At 43.4% G+C, this 21,190-nt stretch overlaps 1 protein-coding gene and 1 long non-coding RNA gene across 10 annotated transcripts in view; one reads left to right on the top strand and one right to left on the bottom strand.

Moving 5' to 3' along the window:
* Positions 1-3,403: 3,403 nt before the first annotated feature.
* Positions 3,404-5,234, bottom strand: LOC310899133. The gene is made up of 2 exons (XR_014584025.1): positions 5,049-5,234; positions 3,404-4,589 (listed from the first exon to the last, which is right to left on the bottom strand). It is a non-coding gene; the product is annotated as an uncharacterized lncRNA (long non-coding RNA).
* A 208-nt stretch (positions 5,235-5,442) lies between these two features.
* Positions 5,443-21,190, top strand: part of CHRNA9 (cholinergic receptor nicotinic alpha 9 subunit) — a 28,780-nt gene continuing 13,032 nt past the window's right edge. Inside the window, exons 1-5 of one of the 9 annotated variants that reach the window (XM_083835165.1) lie at positions 5,443-5,637; positions 10,712-10,873; positions 12,176-12,381; positions 14,135-14,402; positions 20,422-20,516. In XM_083835165.1, coding sequence (XP_083691291.1) covers positions 20,447-20,516 — 70 coding nt within the window. In that variant the 5' untranslated portion in view covers positions 5,443-5,637; positions 10,712-10,873; positions 12,176-12,381; positions 14,135-14,402; positions 20,422-20,446. Of the gene's footprint in view, positions 5,638-10,711; positions 10,874-12,175; positions 12,382-14,134; positions 20,517-21,190 lie in introns of all 9 variants that reach the window. The other 8 variants (XM_083835163.1, XM_083835164.1, XM_083835161.1 and 5 more) reach the window with 8 other exon arrangements.

Here is a 21,190-nt window from a genome sequence, read left to right as displayed (position 1 = left end):
GCCGTAATGCCTGGCTGGAGAAGTGGTTAAAGGTTTTCGCCTCCTCCTTTCGGCACCTACCCGCTGTGCACGATCCGCTGCCTGGGCCCTGTTCGTCAGCTCTTCTCCTCCAGAGGCTTGTCAATCTGGGGCACGTTTAAATGTCAAGAGCTGGGGAAAAGTCATCCTGCCTCTTTTCAGCTTTGCTAAAATGGGCTTGGTGAAAGCACAGGCGGCTTTCAGCAGACTGCGTCTGGTACGTTTTCCGTGCGTGCTGCTTGTCCTATAGGCAGATGTAACTTAGTCTCCATGGCTAGTTCCCTCCAGAGCTCTGTAGAGGTGCTGTGGTCAGCATGTCCAGCACAAAGCGATGGCTGAGGGACACATCTAAATGTCTTTCAGCATTTTGGTTTGCAGCAGTGAACCTGCCAAAGCATGTCAGAAGCAGATGATCATGAGATTTGCACTGTGGCATGGACAAAATATTTTTTTTCTTGAATGGAACAAAATTGGAAACTGCTTCAGTGCTAACAGGGAAGGACGCAAGGACATGACACACAGATGGGTTGCTCTGCACCTGAAATAATTCTGCATGCATGCAGAATACACGTTCCATGGCTTCTCAGGATGTTTAGAAAACATGCCATTTTCCAAATGCTTTCAGTGTTACGTGAAGAGCTGGGTGATGTCCTCTCACTGCCACAGCCACTGGCATTTCTTTTTCCTGGCTGACTTCCTTACCTTTTTCTTCTCTCCCTTTTAAAACACAGACATAAAGAAAATGGAAATCAGTGGCAGAAAGCTAGCCATGTCCACGTATTCAGAGTTGGAGGTGATACTGGAACAGGAACAAGGTACACGAGTGGGTTTCTATTTTTCTCTGCAGACGGTATGTGCTGCCTCTGTTCCTCCCATGCGTAAAGTTCACCTTACTGTTAAATTTTCCTCATACGCAATGCAGAGCACAACGATTACACGTGCACGTTTATTCTATCACATGACCGACAGTGCTATACTTCAGTAGCATACTCTATGATCTTTGTTGTTTAAGCCCCTAAAGGCTTTTATCCCAAAGACTGGTAGCAAGCAAACCTTGCACCACGTGCCTGCAGTGTGAGGACAGGAGAGCTCGTGCTGTTGCGTGATGGCGGATGAGAGGACCGGCTGCAACGTGGATTGGCCGGGCAGCTAATGCTACGGTGTGCTGCGGTGAAAGCCAAGCTGAGATGTCAGACTCGGTATCTATCTGGCACGGTCTTAAAGTAAATCTGAGTTTCTGGAGGAATGAGGGGAACGTGCCAGGAAGTAAAGAGCTGAATAAATCTAAACAAGTGGCTTATACAGGAAATTGGGGTGCTGCCTGCATAACACTATTGGAATTTGTAGCTAGAGGATTAGGTATCTTTATAAATGCCCAATGCAGAATGCACGTTTGAAATTAACACAAAAGGCATTAATAATTTTAAGGTCCGAGTTCTCCACAACCAAAGCTGGGAGGATGCAGTGCCTCACGCTTGATCTCCATAAGGAGTTTCCTTTCTACCTCTAGTCTTTGCATTCATTTACGGGGAATTTTTAAGGATCATGTTTACACAAGATTTTGCCTCACTCTTCTTAGAGGCTGAGCATGGAGAAAGAGGAACAGGTATTTACCAGTAAAGTGACTCTATCTGGTCACACTCATACGGTATAACAAGATTAAATTTGTCAGCTTAGGTTGTCAATTGATTTCCTTTCATTAGGAAGTGGCTGCATCTTGGTGCCATTAGATTACACAATTTTTTATGCTATGACACAAAACTTCATCACTGATCTGCACAACGCCTAGCAGCTGTGCAGTGAAATCTGCTTGGAAGTTTTAACAATACATCACTTAAAGGCAATTTTGCTTTTCCGTGGCTGGCTTTGCTATCCACGAGTTGTTGCTGCAGTAACAGAGTCTCAGGATACACACTAGTAAAAGCTATTGGTGGTTGTACCATAGGATGACTATTTCACAGAAACATTTTCAGGATGTAATTTGATGAAAACTTTCTTTGGCAGGAGAACCAACCTATACCATTTTCTTACTTGGCCTCAGCTGGGCCAGTACAGCATTTTGTTGGACTACATGATAAAGTTAATCCAACTAGTTTTAACTTGAGGTTGTTTTTATATTTGCTCCAGATTTAGCCAAGCAAAGCGTACTAGCTGAGGGAGACTCCACAGGGAGGGAATAAATAGCAGTGGACGCAAAGTGGTGTAAGCTGGTGTTGCTGCTGAGCAAATGTGAACCTGTAGGTTCAGCACAGCTTTTACACATTTGTTCGGGAGCTCTTTTCCCTGCCAGGAGTAACCTTTTGCTACTTGGAACCTACTTACACAGCTGATAAGAAACCTTTCTGGGACAGCTGCTCTGTGCAGTTATTCAACCGATTTTTGCAAGGTTCGTTCCTCTTCCGTAACTTTCTTCCCTGTTCCCTTGGCATCACCGACATCAGCAGGGACATCCCAAGAGGCTTTCCTAACTTTGAATTGATCATAGTGAGCCCTAAATCCTCTCTAAAAGCATTTTCCCTCACAGCTCTAACAGACTACCAGTTCATACTTTGATTTTAATAGAGACCTGCTGGGTAAGGACAGAACATTCAACTGCACTCCTGAGGACAGCCTCAAAGTCACTGTCCCCAGTGCTGCCTTGGTTACCTGCTGTACTTGTGTGATGTACATCAGTGCCTTCCTGGTAACGCAAGGGGCAGCAAAATGGGTCTTGCAGTCACTTTTCCCTGACATGGAAATTCAGTATTACATTGGTTATTTTCTCCATAGCTAGTTGTCACCTAGGCAGCTCCTGAACACATGACACACGAGAAGATGCCATTACTTCAAACACCCTTGCTGTAACAGAAGGTGACATTCAACCTTATGATCCTGCTTCACAGATAAGTGATTTAAGCTGTATGAAATCTTTAAGAAGTGCCACAATTAGAAGATGAGGGTTATTTATGTAAGAGCTGACAAAATGTTCTCTGCTACAAGGGATCCTTGGAACCAAGCAAGGTCACCTGTGATAATTTAGCTCCATTTCAATTTAAGGCTTCTTGTGGTCAGTATCTGGGTCCTATACACCCTTTGAAGAGGGCTCAGTGAAGGATCTTAATAATTGTCAAGGGGCAGGCCCATGTAGATAGACTGAGACAGCAGCAGCAGCTGTTTAGGTTGAATGCAGCTGCTACAGAACTGCTGCCTGAACACCACCAACATCCCTCTGTGTCACAGTGAGCAGCTGAACTCCCCCCATATTCACAGCTGCCAGTCACCAGCCATCAGCTAGATTTTCTTCTCATTCCTATAGACTGCAAAAGGGATGCACACTTGTACCAAGTGCACACATCACCACTGCGCTAATAGCCTTCAGCCAGGGCAGTAAAAAAGACTCAAAGAGCTCATTAAAATCAGTTTAATAAAAGATTACATAAGGCCAATACACAGAACAAATATGCTAAATAGCATGCATATTCATTAGTTCACCAACCATAGCAGTTTGAAAAACAAGACACACCAGTCTCAACCATGTTGGGTGAAAAAAGTCACCTTGTACTAGTTACTCCAACCTTTCTGCAGCTTTAGAGCACTGAGACTGTATTCTGCATTGCAGAAGATATCCCTTACCACAGAAGCCCAATGGATAGCTCTATGTCCTCTTCAGGATTTTCATGATTTTTCCTCACCACCTTGCTATTCTGTTAATAGCTTCATCAGAATACCCATGCCATACTGCTGTTACAACAGCCCCCAACCAGAAGGAATGCACACCATACTGGTTTGGAGGACGTCCAGCAAGTCCAAGAGCACAGCGGAAGACTGTTAAAAACTCCCTCTTCATCACAGGCCTACTATCCAAATGCACAAAGAGAGGACCCTCTCCTTGTGGCCGCACTGCCAGATAGATATGGAGAGCTTCAATAGGACACACCCACATCTCCCTAGAAAGTCCCAGTTTGATCAAAGATCTCTCTTGGTCCATATGAGGTGCACGCAAACAAAGACTTGCACTCCCTTCAGTCAGCTGGAGATCACTCAAGTACAGGAGTTTTGGTTGTGCTACGCTTTGGTCATTCACCACCATCTCTTCTATGCGGAGTGCCCCAAAAAAAGCCACAGTAAATAGGGCACGGAACAATATACACTCATAAGGAGAGCTGCACACAGACTCCAGAGTCCCCAGGAGAGATCTTAGCACTTCAATAGTTACAGGAGAACATTTATCCTTTGAAGGGCCAGTCCTATGTTTCAACTTTAATATCATATGACAGGTAACAGGGTCCTGAAGAGGATCAGGATGATCTACCATTCTGGAGATGAAGGACAGCCCTTCCATGTACATTATTAGTTTTGCAGGAGGCAGATCCTGGGACTCCATGGCAACCAAGAACTCTCTCACTTGGTCCACTGGAACTGGCCAAACTGCAGGCTGTGCCATGGCTTGCCTCTAAAGGCAAGAAAATTCTTCAGGCCCTCACAGTAGATTTGCCACTGGTGTCTATCTCTTGAGTGCTCCAGTAACAGCAGAGTCCTCAGAGGCAAAGGGCCTAAGGGCTGTATTTCAGGAACATGGCAGAGTTCACCTGCTGAAAGAAATCCACATTAGGAATAGCAAGCAAGTCAGTCTAAAAAACAACAGAAAAAAGCTTCTTCCCTTTCAGCACCCTTTGACTTTTGTTTGAACTTCTTTGGAAAACAAATAACTTCATCCCTTACAGTTTTATGACTCACTTAAATAGCCTCCAACAGCCAGAGTGCTAGTGAAGCATTAAGTTATCAATAAGCATAAGGACAGCCTGTATTTTTTCCTCTTTAAAGCAATGCCTCAAGCCTGGCAACAGACACAGCACACTACAGTAAGATTTTTGCAGTGCCAGACCCCATCAACATATGTACAGAAGTGGCAAAGCCACACACTAGGAACAAACCCATGACACACACAGGTTCTAACAGGTTTCCAGAGCACGGTCAGACCCCACACCAGAAGCCTACCCACCGTCCACCCGCCTCAACCCCCCCGTCAGCCCCCCCAACACCACACATACCAGCTTCCCCGACGCCACCAGACTCAGCTCCGACGATCTCTCCCGACCGGGGCCAGCCCCTCAGGCCGCACAGCAGCCGCCCCATGCCGGGCTCCCCCCGCAGCAGCGCCAGCAGCTCCCAGAAGGGCGACGCGACGACGGGCTCCACAACGCGCCACATCACCAACAAAATGGCGGACTCCAAAAGAACGCATCCGCTCCGTGCCGCCATTTTATAGCCCGGCCCACACCGGACAGCCAATAGCAGCGCTTCGTGCCTCCGAGTGACCAATCAGAGAAGGGCATCGCGATCCGCTCCGCGGCTATAAAAATGGCGGCGCGGGGCGTGCATCTCAGTCTTCGTAGTGCAGCAGGGGGGTGCGGTCTGTTAGCGCCTGGCCTCCCGCTATGTCCTGTGGAGCTCGCCTGGCGGCCGGGCCTCCCGCCGCGCCCTTCTGGGAGATGCTGGCGCTGCTGGCCCAGGAGCCAGGCATGGAGTGGCTGCAGCTGGGCCTCGCCGGCCAGGCGGATCCTCTGCCGTCGTGTGGGACCGCGGCGGTGGTGCATCCTGGTGTTTTGTGGCGGTGCGGAGACTGCGGTGTGGCGACTGGTGAGTGTGGCCGTGACTTGTCAGGGGGCGAAGAGCACGCGTGGTGGCTCTTGTGTGGGGAGTGGGCTGCTGAGGGAGGTGGGTGGGCTCCTGGCTGCTGCGGTTCCTGCTGGGGGCCCTTCTCTGTGCCTTGCTCGAGTCCCTGTGGGAGGCCTCCAGGGTGTTGCTCTTCCTACCTGAGGAAATACTCTGCCATCTGGCAGGAGCGTGCTCTGTTACCTTTGCAGTGTAAGGTCTGTAGGCAACATTGGAAAGGCTGTTTTTTAAATCTTCTCTTTCCTGGTACCACTCTGTAAGTTCCTCTAGTGTTGCCATATCTACTGCCCAATATAGATCAGGTGTGTGACTTGTAGCCTTCCTCACTTCAAAGATATCTCAGCTTGTTAACAGCTCTGGGTGTAGCTGTGTGTGAAGTGAATGTCTCTAGGCAGATAAACTACTAGAGCATTGTTTTAGGTGTGTGTCACACCTAAAGTCACACCTAAACACTCTCTTTATTGCTTCTTGAGTGACATGCTTGTGCCTCTTGTCAGCATGTGCTAATATAGATCCTGTCTTGTAGGAAGGGAGTTCAGGTGTCCTGGGAAACACTCCTTGGGACCTTGGCCTCTGAAGACATTGTTGTTGTTGGAGTGTTCAGGGGATGTTAGGCTGTGGCAAGCCTACCTCGAAGGACTGAAGAAATTCCTTGCCTTTAGGAAAGGCATGGGGATGCCTGCAGCCTGGCCGATTCCAGAGGATCAAGTTAGAGGGTTTTTGGCTGTGGAGTCTCTTTACTCATCCTCAAAGACATTGATGTATGTGGCAGCACTGTCTTACTTGTCGAGACTGACCGGTAACCCTGATCCTCTAGAAGATGCTATAACCTGTTGCATGGTGATAGGGTTGAAACGTCAAGTGGGCATTCTGAGGGATAAATACACTCCTATAACAATTGAGGTGTTACGCTCTCTCTTAGGAGCTCTGGAGTCTGTATGTGTATCCCATTATGAATGCTTGCTGTTTTGTGCCTTGTTCACTGCAGCTTTTTTCGGGGCACTTCGAATAGGAGAGATGGTGGCAAAGCACCGTGCTGTACTGCAGCCAGAACTGCTGCACTTGAGTGACATCCAGGTGACAGAAAGCAGAGCGGTGTTTCGTCTGCGTAACTCTCCTGTTGGCCAGGAGAGACATGTCATCAGCCTCGGGCTGTCTGGGGAGCCATGGGTGTGCCCTGTCCTGGCCCTCCAGAGCTACGTGATGCTGCGTTCACCACTCGAAGGGCCGCTCTTTGTGCACACAGATAACATGCCAGTCACAAGGAGGGAGTTCCTGGCTGTGCTCCGACGGGCCCTGAGGCTGCTGGGGCTGCCTGCGGAGCGGTACGGCGTGCATTCCTTCTGGCTGGGGACTGTCCTCACTGCAGCATGCTGTGGGTATCCCGGGGAGGACATCACCCGCCTGGCGAGGTGGCCCTGCGTGATCCCAGAGAGGCCATAGCCATGGAGACTGGGGGGGAAATAGCTCCTGACTTCTCCCCTTTCTGTAAGGGTTTAACCACATAGTTTCTAGTTGGTGGCAGTAACTTAAGTACCAATGCCTGTAATGATTTTTCTGCCTCACACCACAGTGGCTCCTGAAGTTCGCCTGCAGTCGCTGCTTACACTGTCTGTAGCCCCAGGGGTGGGGGGGGTGTCAGACCTGCTGCATGTGGACCTTGTGTGCCTTGACAGCAAGTCTGCAGATGCTTTTATTTTGTGTCACTTGAATTAATAAATGCTTCCTTTTTTAAAACAGCCTGTGCTTACTAGTAATATTTTTTATGCAAAAGAAATTGTATACTCTCTTTTTTAAGAGCAATAAATGACTAAAGTTTTAAAGAAAAACTCCTGAGAATTTAAGTTAATTACTGTAAGACAGCAAGTAGTCACATTTTTTTAAAACAAGGTATATTACAGTTTATGGCTATATGAAAAGATGTTACTAAGGTCAAAAGGTAAATATAAGTTACATTACTAGCTTAATAACAGACACCAAAGATTGAATTTAAAAAAAAAACAACAGAAACAAATGTTGATATTCGTAAGATGTGTTCAAAGCACTGTCTTCTGTTTAGATGGGGGACTGAAACATTTTTGTTCAGCAAATGCTAGCTCTGAAAATATTTCATTGAATCTTCTAGCCCCAATTCTCTCTGAGCATAATTAGCCTGATCAGAATTTTAAATAGCTAAAATATCAGAGTTCACTTAACAGTTAATTATTTCCTTAGGATGTTACTTCTCCTTAATTCAGCCTGTTCGTTTTTTTCCTGAATTTTAAGGTACTTTCTTAACTTTCTTAAATTGAGGAGCCTTCAACCATAATTGTGAAGTTCGATGGCTTGAATAATTCCAGTTTTGTAGTTACAGCACTTGCAGTGGCATGGCATAGAATATATTTTTCACCCTGTGGCCAAACTGGGAAGGGCTTTGGTGGGTCAGGTGGACTCGTGGCAAGTTCAGAGAACTGCAGCAAGCTGCCTGATCGTCCTTACTGCTATCACTGCTCCAAACCTGGAATGACAGTGCTGCTAAGTAGGGTAGCTTAGTATTTTACTCTGCCCTGTGCTGCCTTTTAGCAAAGATGTGGATTACAGCGTGGGAGCTGGCTGGAATTTAATGCTGGTGTGATCGCCATGGAAATAATTAGCCATGATTTCTCAAGCCTTCTGGTTACTGGAAGTTAACACTTTGCAGGGCACCACCAGTCTGCTACTCTTCTGTTACTCTTTCCTCTCTTTTACTATGAGACCTGCATTGTGTTGAGCGTGGGACTTACTACAGTGTGGCAAGACTTCAGTGGTTAGCACCGTATCTGAGATCTTTGTTTTTAACTGTGTTTCAGTTAAAAGCTGGCTTTGTTCACTGGAAATGCTTGTTTGTAGAGTAACTCCTGCATAATGTCTAACTGTAAGTAATGCCTTAACTAAGGTGGTGCTAATGCGGCATCTGCCAAGGGACTTACCCCGAGGTGCCCACTGGTTGGGCTGAGCAGAGGCTTGCTGCATACCTACCTGCATAAGGAGCTGCTTTATGTGCTCTCTGCAAGCTTTCCTAGGTGTCCAAGCTTTTTTTTTGTGTTCAAGCTTTTTTTGCTGACCTTGGTGTATGTGATGTCTGCTCCCTGGCCTGTCCCGGGTGTGCTGGCCTCAAGTACTCTGCCTTGCTGTGAAGGGTCTGTGTACGCAAGGTTTTGGTGGTGGGGCTGCAGGGCTGACATCTATAGGAAGAGATAAAAGGCTGCCTGGTTTATCTTTTGTTTCCCACTACCTGATTGTTTTAACTGGCCATAAATTAAATTTTCTCAAGTTGTCTGTTTTACCCATGGCAGTAATTAGGCGATCTCCCCATTTTTGTCCTGACCTGTGAGTGTTCTTGCTTCCATTCTTCCTGTCTTCTCCCCCCTGTCCCAGTGGCAAGGGGTTTGGCTATAAGTCAGAGCTAACCCACTGCAGGCTGGTAAATCTGAGACTTGTGGGGGAAATCCCGGGATGGCTGCAAAGCACCATGGAGTAGGCAGCTCGGTTCAGCTAGTCACACAAGTCACTGTGGCTCCTTCGCGACGGTGAGGAGTTAGGAAAAGTCCTGGAAGTAATGTCATACCACAGGGCTTAAGGCAGCCCACTGGAATACCATTAAGAGAGCAGCTGATGTTTGATTTTATACCCTGCTAGTCCAAAAAACCCCACTGTTTTGCTTCCTGTGATGGCCTTATTGCAGAAGGTGTTTCCAGCCCCTCTGGGGGATTAGTGGCCCTGTGCCACCAGGGGCATTAAGGGGCTGAGCTGGCTGCCCTGTGCCTTGGAGAAGGGCATGATCTTAGGCAGATCAAGGCTGCCAGATGAGTGCATTTTCTTTTGGCTCCAACTGCTAGTTATGTCAATGCTTTTCCTGCAAGAGTTGATGAGGGTTTTTAGTATAAATGGTAAATGTTTGATAGGTTTGCAAAAGTTGTATAGGTGAGGATGACACAGAAGGATGCAAATCTTTATTAAAAAAAAAAACACAACCTAAGCCTTGAGAGATACAGCTGAGGTTCCAGAATACAAAGGCTACTGTGGATTATTAATGCTCATAATGTAAAGTGGAGATTAGGAAGCTATCTTCTTTTGCCCTGAAAAGGAAAGACTTGCCAGAGGATGCCTTGAGCTGAATTGACTTATTTGATATAGGAAAAAGTAGTTTGGCATTCAGCTTTGTGTTGATCGTGAGACTTCAGCAGAGAAATAAACTGGTGTTTTAGTTTTACTGGTGTCTGCTTCAGGGTGGCAGGAAAGACTGGTTGAAAATGAGTTGCTGCTGTCTCCTAATAATGTATTTGAAGGTGCAAAATGTGCCTGGTTTCTTCCACAGTACATAAGCTCATCTCTTCCTCTGTCCCCTTCTCCCCCTGCTTACTGACATAGTCAGCTGGAAGCATCTGAAGGTGAGAGCTTTCTGTTCTGTTGAAAACTGAATTCCAGTGGAAGAGTCTGACCTAAAATGCATGTTCCAGGGGAAGAAGAAAAGCCACTAAGATTTTAGCCTTTTTTATCAAAATATGTTCAAGACAGGCAGAAATTGGTTAAGGCTTTTTAACAGGAGAAAACCTCACAGACTGTTCGGGGATGAAAAGTCCTTTGTTCCAAGTAGATGGAAGTAGCTGGTGGAACTGGGAGGTATCAAAATAAACATGGTACAAGAACAGCTTGGTGGCTATGCCTGGCTGTTCTTACTCAGTACCAGGACTCTCCCATTTAATTGACTTTGGCAATAAATGGTGCTTCTCAGCTGGGGAGATGAGAAGATATATAGTATATATGGATCTGCAGGTAAGACAGGATGGCAGTATTGATCCTAGCCCCTTTGTTGTGTTGTGTATACTTTTTTTCTGAAACCTCAGAAATCTGTCTGGCTTCTGGGGAACCTGGTATTTTGCAAATAAATTCCACAACGATTGTTCTACACTACTGGAAAAATGGATGTCTGTTTTATATGTAATATTTGTCTTCAGTGCGATATGTGAAGCAGAAGAGAAAAAATACCTCTGTTCTTATTTCTGTCTACATTCTGTAGCTGTCACCACAGACTTTCATTTTGTACCCCTGAAATGGAAGTGAAGTCTAGGAAGTAGCTGAAGAGGTGATGAAGACTCAACCACAATGTCAACTTTGCTGAGTTCTCTGATCCCAGCACTGAGAAGAACAGAAATCTGTTTAAGGGACAGCCATCATAGAGGTAATTAGCTTTTCCTGCTTATCTAAAAAGTTGTCTTTTGATAGGCTGGCATATTTTTTCAGATAACAGGGTTATAAGCGTGGTGCTTGATCTGTACTTGCTGGAGCTGTATGTTTGCTTTTATGTGACAATAAAACCAAGAACCTGTTTTCTCGTTAATGTTAGGAGTTTCATTGGCTTAGAATCCTAACGTGGTTATTTCAGATTTTCAGATTTTTTTCCTTTTTTTAACACTTTGCTGTTTTGAAGATCCTGAATTCTTTCTTACAATGTTAATGATTTCACACTTTTTATCATGTTAAGTGTGAAAGGTTAAGCGCACAGACTGCAGAAAAAGCTAAATTACTCTTGTACTAATCACTGTCTGCTTGAGGAAATTACTGTATTATGTATTACCTTTGAGATACTGGTGAATCAATATTCATGTAGAAGCCTGAACTCTTACAGTTTCTACAATTAATAATTGTTATATTTAATTAGACTCTTTTCAAGAGTAAAAGTGATTAATTGTATTTTGTATCTTAAGTCTTTGTACACCTGGCTGGCTTGCTTTTGATTCTCCAGATTGTGATGCTTAGATAAAATATACATTCCTTAGAATGACAGAAGTAATGTTACCCTTTAATTAGTACAGCACTAATTAATCAAGTATCAAGTGTATGTATTTGGACAGTTAAATTTTTCATTGTTGAATTATACTGCCAAGTTTATTTGTGTTCTTTGAGTAGATGAAATTTGCAAGGAAAGGCATCTTTCCATAGCTATTGCAAGTAAAATAGGAAACCTAAGTTAAATATTTGCCAGGTTTCACACCAAGGTCCCTGAGTACTTCTTGTTCTTGTGGAATGAAAACATCCCCTGCTAGTCTGGCTCTACAGCATACAGTGTCCTTTGATCCCAAAGGCCCAAGTCCAGAAAGCTAAAGATAAATAGACAAATGCCTTTCAACTTAAGGTTTTCTCTTCAGGCTTTATATAAAGTATTATTCCTGCTATAAAAACTACTGAGGGGCTTTTATGAGACTAATCTGCAAGTACAAGCAATTGCATGTTCCATATATTTTTCTTGTCTGCAACCAGCACCTGGGAAGTAGCTGGCAAAAGAAGACCTTAAAAATAATGTTATATGAAAATAAGGGCTTCCACTGATTTGTTGCTTGAAATATCCCCAAAGTGCCTTTTGCATGCCTAGATTTTTTTTTGGTGACAGTGGCTTCCTTTTATAACATACATAGAAGTAATATATAGTTGTGATATAACATCTGTACATCCAGCAGTTGAAATGTTTGCTTCTGTGCTGTAGGGACTTGCTTATTTCACTACACAGCAAGGAGGACACCAGATGTTCTGCAGCAGCTCACATAGCAGCACACAGGGCATGTCATGCTGGTGCTCTTGGTTTGTTTACCCTGCCCTGGCTTTCTGCTGAAGACGTTTTGTTTCATTTCATGTTCTCAGGACATACCACCTCAGAGCTTCGTAATTGCTAAGGCTGCAGAGCTGGAAGCTGTAAGTAGGCATTAAAAGTACATTTATTTTAAAGTAACTAAAGGGAAAACAGTGCTTTTTGATATAAATAGATAAAGAAGGCTCTGGTTTCTGTTGTGATATGACATAATTTTGGCTGGAAGCATCAGTACAGTGCTGAGTCCACCAATCATTGCCAGCTTGCTGGGTCATGCCTTCCAATGAGATGTTGTAACGAGCGGCCAGCCTTTCTCTGAGGCTGGCTGCGTGTTCACTGTTCACTGTAACACAGTGCTCAGCTGTACCACTGTCATACTTAGTAGTAACTTCTAGGATTGCGGAAGATTACTGAAGGTATATAAGATTATTGGCAGAAAGGAAAGATGTAGAGAATAGAATGTGTACAAGAAACCAATGCTTTTTTTCTTTATGCATGGCTTCCCACCAGCAAATCAACCAGATCAGGTCAGTCAAGGTCCAGACCTGAACGTATCAGTCCTTACCATTGGATTCAGAGCAGCTCTCTGAAATGGCTGTGTAATATGCTGCTTTTGCCTAGAGCCCAGGAGTAAAGTAAATAAGGAATTTGTTGCTAAAACTGTTCCAGCTTCTAACAGTGTTCTTACGCTAGCTCTTTAATACTAGTTTGGGGAATTGCCTCTTGCAATTTCATATACATTTCCCAAAAGCTGTAACTGCAGGATGACTGTAGGATTGTCTGTCCTCTCATAGCTCTGCTACCTGTAGGCTGTGATGTAATCCCTCTTGCTTTTTCCCCAACATCTTGGTTCTGTGCTATTTCAGAATAAAACTCTTCATGCCCTTCATCAAGCTAAAAGGCAGCTGAGCAATTGGCAAAGATAATACTTCACAGCCCCCTGCCAATTGTTGTCAGACAAGCAGCAAATGTTTCCCAAAGCGCACAAGCCAGCCAGGTATAACGTGTGGTTATAGTAGCATTTTAATGCTAGAACACACAATTTTGGTCTTAACTACTTTTGTACCTCGTAATCACCTTCTGTGGAAGTTGAAAAATAGCAGTTACTAAGCACATAAGATTGAGATCAGTGTTGCAGGTTAACACTTCTGGATAGCAGATCTTTGGTTGATGGGCAAAATAAAGTTTTTCAGGCAGTTAACCAAAGAAGCACTGAGCATTCATTACATTGCACTTCGTGTAGGTTGAAAAGAATGAAGCATTATCTTGGTTTTAGATGATCACTTAGGACTTTACAGATGAAAACCAAAGGTATTCATACAGCCTTTAAGTGTGTCCTGGAGCAACTGTGTTCATGGATGCTTAAGACAAGAGGTACTGTCTTCAGCTCATGTTGGTGCTTTGTTCCCAAGATCTAAATGAGCCTGCTATGCCAGAATGAGCACAGTTGCAGGCTTTGAGTAAAACTGCAGGTTTACTACTAATCTTGTTCAACGTGAAATTTTTTAGCTTGGTCTGTAGCATAAAGTAGCTGCGTTCATGCTAGAAGGTGCTTGCTGGAGTGGGATACTGTTATTCTTAAGCTGGTAAAACAATGAAAAGTGTAGCTTAAAACGGGTGTGCCTGGGAATCTGTATCCTGCCAATGTTGCCTAAAGTTTGAGGGACCTGTAGGGAGGCAACTTGTCCAGCCCCAAAAACTGAGCCTGTCTGGTTGCAGTGCTGCCTGTACCTCTTCTGTGACAAGTGCACAGCTAATTGGAGCATGGGACTAGAAATGCAAGAAATGTCTTTAATACTCTTCAGCCTCAGATGAAGTCTGTTCTAATTGTTGGCTTGTCTGTTCTTTCCCTCACAGGCTGTAGCATCTAAACCTAATGTGCTTGCTGGTTTGCTTACTGTGGGCATCTGGTTTTGAGCTGGCGTCTGAGTGAGCTGAGCATGACCAAGTTTTAGCATAAATGGCAGTGTGTTCTTGATGATGCAGCTTGGTCAGATTCTGTTACAGGAAAAGAAAACTGGCAGAGTCTGCGAGGAAAAGGAGTGCATCCAGCTGTTATGCATCCCTTACAAGAAGCTTCAGGTCCCTTGCTGTTGGAGATGAAGACAGAGCTGCTTTCTTTGAGGTATACCTGATCTGCCATATCAGTGACTTAACAATTTTTGGTTAGATGAGTATGGCAGAGAGGTCTGTATCTCTTTTCTGTGGGGACTCCTCTGTTTCCTGCCACTTCTGTCCTGTCAAGGTGCTTTCAAAAGGGACACTTAAGAAATCAATTGTGGTCGTATTAATATTAGTGCAAACCCAGAATAATTTGACTGAAGGTAGAGTTGCTCTGAGTTTGTGCTAGCATTCTTGTGATCGAAACTTACTTTTCAGAAAAGTAGCCAAAAAGGAAAGCCAACAAATTTTTCCCAGTTTCAGATGCTTCTTGGGAGGAAGCCTGAAGAATGAAAGTATGCACATACTGTAAGATGCTTCGATAGCTAAAACTTATAAAAAGTTGTTTTCCCTCAGAGATGAGTTGTTACTGCTTGTCTCGTCCTATGTTGAGGCTTGTTAGGCACAAATAAAGCTTTTGTATTGTGATAGTTTAGAGGTTGTTCTGAATATATATATATTAAAGTAGGCAGCTTTGCAGTAGTTGTAATCTTGGAAATTAGTTTAATGAGCTTAGAAAACCACTCTTGGAGTGGATTGTCAAGGGAACTATTTATATTCTCAGTAAAGCAGTTTTTTCTTCCTCTAAATTCTAGAAATGTGGAGAAATTCCCTGGGTGGACTGTTATGTATGATTAGATGGAGCTGAAACAATTAGGTAATGCCAAAATTTGTGACAAAAATGTCTGCTTAGTGTCTTTCTAGATGCGTTTTACAATGTAAGCAAAACTGTATGCAACACTGGCCAAGTAGCAGGTATGAATACTGTGGTAGCAGTCATCCTGCAATTGGAATTGTTTAGATTGAAACATTATGGTCTGGTTTCTTTCTTGACTTTATTTTTGGCATCCTGCCTTTGCAGCCAGCTGCTCTGTATTAGTACACAATATTAATCTTAGCTCTTTGCAGGGAACTTGGATAAGGATACAAATGTTTAGATGTAATTTAGTTTGTGTTGCAAGGTAGATCTGAGCTCACCAGGAAAGCTGATATCTTCAGGGGGTGCTAGGGATTGCCTCTATGTAGATTCCCTTGTGTATATAATGTTTTGGTACCTCTTTTTATAAGGATGTTACTTCTGACCCTCTCCTCCACTTTGAATTTTAAAGATAAAATTTAGCTCTGAGTTAGCATCTGAAATGATGTCCGCCCTTTAGTCTACTTCAGTAAACTTCTGAGTTTATTCAGTTTTTGTGAAGTCCACCTGAGCTGATGGAATGGTGTTCTGGGGTTCCTACAGTTGTCATCTGCCTGTACCACAGTAGCTGGGGGGCTTCTTTCCACTTCTCAAGGCTGAGGTACTGTGTTGTCTTCCATGTTGCAAGAGCAATCAGGCAGAAGGTATTTGAGTCTCTCTATACCCTTGTAACAGGGTAAAAAATCTCTATAATAATCCAATTTGTTTTAGAGCATCAGACTGCCTGTCTTTGTATAGAGCATAGATCCTGCAATCAGCCACTCAAAAGCATGATCTAAAGCTGGAAGTGACCCCAATGAGAGAGAGCTGTATATAAAATAGCTTTCTGACAGCTAAAGCTATAAAATAACTTTGTTCTTAACCCTGACAGCTACTGAATGCTTTGCAAGGACAATAAAGTACCTTGTCCTGGTGAAAAAGGATGAATGAGCTGCAATTTAGATCTTACTAAACAATGCAAGGCTTCTCAGGACAAAAGGTTCCTCTACTTCATGTGCTGCAAGGTGGTTGGTAGAGCTGTATGTGTAAGTGGACCAAAAATAAAATTTACTTTCAGAAAAAAATTATGAGTAACATTTAAATTAGGCTTTTCTGTTTCTGGAAAATGTGGCTAATATTCCACATCATCTCATGACCTAACATGCTGAACACTTCCTAATGTATTTCCTATTTTGTGTGTATGACAGAAGAAGAAAGTATGAATGAGTATGCTAGTTTCAGGTGGTAGGGGATTTTGAGAGAGAAGGAAGCAGGAAGCAGTAGGTGGGTTGAGAAAATGAGGTGGAGAGGAACATGCTGCATGTAAATGAAGTGCTGTATTCTGCTTCCCTGGAGCAGGCACAGTAAGGCTGTTCTACTGGCAAGAAGAGCTGCTGTTACCTGTGCTGTGTAAAGACTTTGTTTCGTCTAAGGAGAGGAGTCTTGACTCTGAGGAGTTAGTGTGCTGCTTGACCCCATTGTAAGATAATGTTCTGTAGCAAATGCTGTGAAGAATGTGAACACAACAGCTTCTGGGGAGAAAAATTGGCAGGAAGGCAAGTAGAAGCAGACTGTGAGACACTTCTTACAAACTGTGCTTAGAAACCAATCTGTTCTTCTTTATTGTTCTCTGGTGAGGGGATGGATTATAAATGGTACAGACGGCCTTGAGGCCTGTGATAATACAGTATCTGTAGCTTTTCCAGTTGGAGGCTTAAACTCTTAATGTTTTCCATGCAAAAAAGGATGAAAATACATTTAAAAAAAAAGTCTGGAAATGTACATGTCAAAACCTCAGCTTCAGGAGCAAATAATTATTTAAGCAGGAGAGGAAAGGTATCTTTAATTGAAAGGACAAACTTCTAAAATGTTTTTAAACTTCTTTCCTGCTTTTTTTGTGGTTTGTCCAAGATAAATATTTAAAACTGGAAGTTATTAATATGAAAATACCCCCCCACACACTTTGGTCTGTCCTTAAGGTATATGCAAAGTCAAATTTACCTTACAAGGCAGTACACTGAATTCAGTTTTTTTGATGTTTTGATTGCAACCTGTTTGTCCATACAACCATCAGAAGTTGCATGGCATGTGAGTGTTGTACAGGTTCAGTGCACTGCTGAACCCTGTTGTCCCACTGAATGTAAACATGAAAACAATGTTCTGCTGTTTATAGCCCATACATGTACTCACAAATTCAAAAGTTTGAATAAAATCATATGGAACCGGGGTTGGATGTTGTGCCTTAACTGATCTCTGCCTCAGCAGAAGCAGCCTCTGCTCTAAATATGGTTTCACATTGTGCAGTTGTTGACAGTGATTTATATTTGCTTGCACTGAGATCCTCCTGTGGCTGGCCTTGTGTATATTCGGCAGATCCAAGAGCCAGATTCAGCCATTAAGTAGTTCTGTTCCTTCTGCTTATCTTCTTTAAAAGAACATATTTTCTTTGCTAATCTTGTATTAAATTTAAGGTAAATAATCAGCAAAATTAATCAAAGTCGATTAAAATGTGATGTGATTTTATGCAGTAAACAAAGATTGAGTGTCTGGGTAAACCAGTAGGCTGGCTTAACAGGGCCATCTGCTGGTGGATGCCCTCTCAGGAGGTAACTTCAGATTTCACTGGAAACAAGTCTAGTTTGGGGAGAGGTTAATGACTTGATTCTGACTTGCAAACAACCATGACTCTGAAATTATCGTTGTAAGCTGCTTTGTATTCGTGTCGGTTCCTGACTCTGTAGCATAACTTATTACTGTAAAAATAGAGAACTGCTTGAGTATAAATTTATGCTCCATTCAAATGTTAAATGGGATGTTTCATCTGGGAGTAGCATTATTGTAGATTAAGCCACAATTTAAAACTATATTGCAAGGAAGCGTGGGTTTGTAGATGAATCTCTCAGATCATTAAATAACAAATAATGTTAATACTCTTTACACAAAATGTCTACTTAAGGGACATTTGGTTTAAAATTACAGATTAAATTTTTTACAAAAAAAAAGCTGAATGGTGTGGTGTACTGATAAATCTTTTAACTCTAATATTGAAAAGGTTTTTGGATATATTTTATTATAAGCACTGCAATTAATGTAGCATCATAAGTGTCTTCTGTATGTGTGCTCGCTGTCTGCATGCCCTGTGTGTGGCAGCTCCTGGATATATTTGACTGGAAAGTACTGGTTATGATCTATTCCTTTAAAAGTTTATAATGAATAACATGAAATATGTACATAGGAATAAACTAAATAACACATGCAAGCATGCCTCTTGTTTTCTTATTTTGAAAACCTGTGGTTTCCTTTGGAAAGGACACATTACAATAAAGGTGCAGGGTTCTTTAATATATGTGATTTTATGTGAATTACTGTGTATCAAGCTGTGCTACTCAGCAGAGCTGTATTGCTGGTGTCAATGCTCACAGGATTGTCCCCAGCCTGTGGCAGAGCGACCTTCATATTGGTTCCTGCAGCATTTATAGCAGCACACTTAAAGCAGTGCCCTGGTCATTCCCTTGTAATTAGTAAGAAGCAGTAGCTGCTTGCTGACAAAAATGATAGACTAGGCTCAAGGTATCACCTGAGAAAGCACTGATGTGACAGTACCCCCCCAAACCCTTTTGTCTCTAACTTTTGTCACCTGACAGCGTACACCTTTTTACCCACAGAAAAAGCCAGTCATCACATGCTGCCTAAGGGCTGCTCTGACCTTCTTGACTTCTAAATTGTTTTCCATTTTTTCCCCCTTTTGACAAGTAACTGAAGTGATGGAGATGGATTTCATTACAGGTGCTTTGACTGAAATTACTTAGTGCTTACCTATTGAACTTGGCCATAAATGTCACTGATTTACAGACCCCGCTAAAGTGCAGATGTTATCCAGTGACTGGTACTTGTACTGCTTTTATGTTACAAGGGTTTGGTAGGAGGGGGGCTGCAGGGGTGGCCTCTGTGAGCAGAGCCCAGCAGCTGCCCCAGGTCAGATCAGAGCCAGCTCCAGCTGGCTGCAAAAGGGGACCTGCTGCTGGCCTGAGCCAAGCCAGAGAGTGACCCTGGTTGGGCCTCTGGTGGAGCAGGTTTAAAAAAGTAAAACCACCACAGTGCTCTTATATAGAAACTGTGTGTGTGAAGGGATCAATTTCCTTTTAGCCAAAGGAATGCACAAGAGTAAAACAGCAGTATTTTTTGTTTGTATCTGAACTGTTCTGGAACAGTTCTTTTTTTACTGGTAGTTCATTCTGTCTTTTCACCTGTCCATTTTAATGACTTTTGCTACCTGTCCTAATAGGATGGCAAAGATGTGCTGCAGCATACAATGAGGAGGGATTGGATTCATCTCTATGGAAAGGAGGAAGTCACCTCCTCTTGTTTGCGAGAAAACTGTAAGAAAATGCCTGCGATGCCAGGAAACTTAACTCAGCAATATGAGGAATACAGGCAGAGCTAACAGTGAGCTGGCTATCTGGGTAGAAGGGAGGCCAGCTGTGGTATTGCTTTACAGTCACACTTCTCTCCTGTGAGTCTTTTTGCTAAATGCAAGAGCTGTTCCAGTGATTCCGTAATCATTTGTAAACCCTGGTTAAGCTTACCTGGGAAATTGTACTATGTTGGGAAATAGCGTTTTATCTACAGAATCCACTTCTGCTCCTGGTTCCTGTGCCGTGGACTGATCACGGAGTTGTCTGTGCCAGTGGAAGCTGTAGCTTGCACAGCTGTATTGTGCTTCTGCAAACCTTGCCTGTGCTGTCAGACTTGGCAGTTGCTGTAGCTGCGTATCTTACACGTGGTGTCACTTTGGTAGGTGGAAACACTTCTGTCTGCATGCGAGCAGGTAGGCTGTGGTTTTTGCTATGTGACACGATGGATGTGTGGTGCTTGGTGTAACCACACCAACTAAAGTACTGAGGCAGATCTTACTGCTTTTTTTTTTTTGGTGAGGGTTCATAGGTTCACTGGACCGGTGTTGAGAAGCTATTGCTGAACATAAGGGCAGTAAAACTTGGCCCAATGACGAAATGAGAAATGTCCAATCTGTGAAGAAACCTCATCTTATTTGTAGTGAGAAATGCAATGGAACACAGTTTTCCTGCTGATATCCCATCTGTTTGTTGTCTCGCACAGTGTTAGCTTCAAGGAGGCAGCTCTCAGGTTACGGGGAGAGGGAGGGTTCATCAGAGCCCCAGGCAGCTGCAGGAGCTGAGACCATTGCTCCAGGACACTGACAGCTGCTGAGGGAGGACTGAGTTGTTTCTAGCTGCTTATCAGTGCTGCAGCAACTTCGTGTTGCTGTGCAACTTGTGTTTTGTTACAGTTCTGGATGGTGAGAAGGTCCAGAAATGAAGAGAAAAAGTCCATCCTCCTTTTATGTCTCTCTCTGGTTGCTGTTCACAGCCGTGATGCCTCAAGGTGAGAAATACTCCTTGGTAGTTTGTGTTGTATTGGCATTTATTTTATTCAGGTAGGAGCTGGTGTCCTGATGCATCCTATGTGGTTGAGCTCCAGAAGTCCCCTTCACCTGGTTTTTTTTTGTCTTACTGACGCATAGACAAAATGAATGATCATGTACAGCCAGATCCAAATGCTCCTTGTGAAGCTTTGATTTGTTAGGATTTCTTTTTCATCAGGAAGGTTTAGTTTGAACTCTGATAAGTCCAGGAAGTCACTGTGAGTCACCAGAGAGCAATGTCCTCCATAGCACTCGTTTCCTGTGTTGTGCCAGCTGGCATTTGCACAAGTCTTGTGAAGGTTACTGTCCTTGTCCTTTGCTTGCAGAAATGTGTGAATTTGTCTAAAGGTAATGCAGACACTGCCTAGAGAAACGGTGATGCACAAAGCAGTGTGGACCAGCAAAAGTGTGGTAAATCTGAAATTTTAGTGGAATATCCATAGGAAGTCTGGATAGCAAGAAATACATGGTTTTGGGAAAGATGTTAGTCCAAGGATGTGTTCATACCTTGTGTAGTTGTCAAGTTGTGAAGAAAAGAGCTTAGACTTCTCCCAAGTGCTGTGTTTTTGTTTTTAAAAAAAGGGCAGCGGGAGGGTAAATTCTGAAAGTAGCATGAATCTGTCAGTGCTGCGTT

This window comes from Anser anser (genome assembly GCF_964211835.1).
Source record: "Anser anser genome assembly, chromosome: 4".
NCBI lineage: Eukaryota > Metazoa > Chordata > Aves > Anseriformes > Anatidae > Anser > Anser anser.
This window is presented reverse-complemented; position numbering and strand designations above follow the sequence as displayed.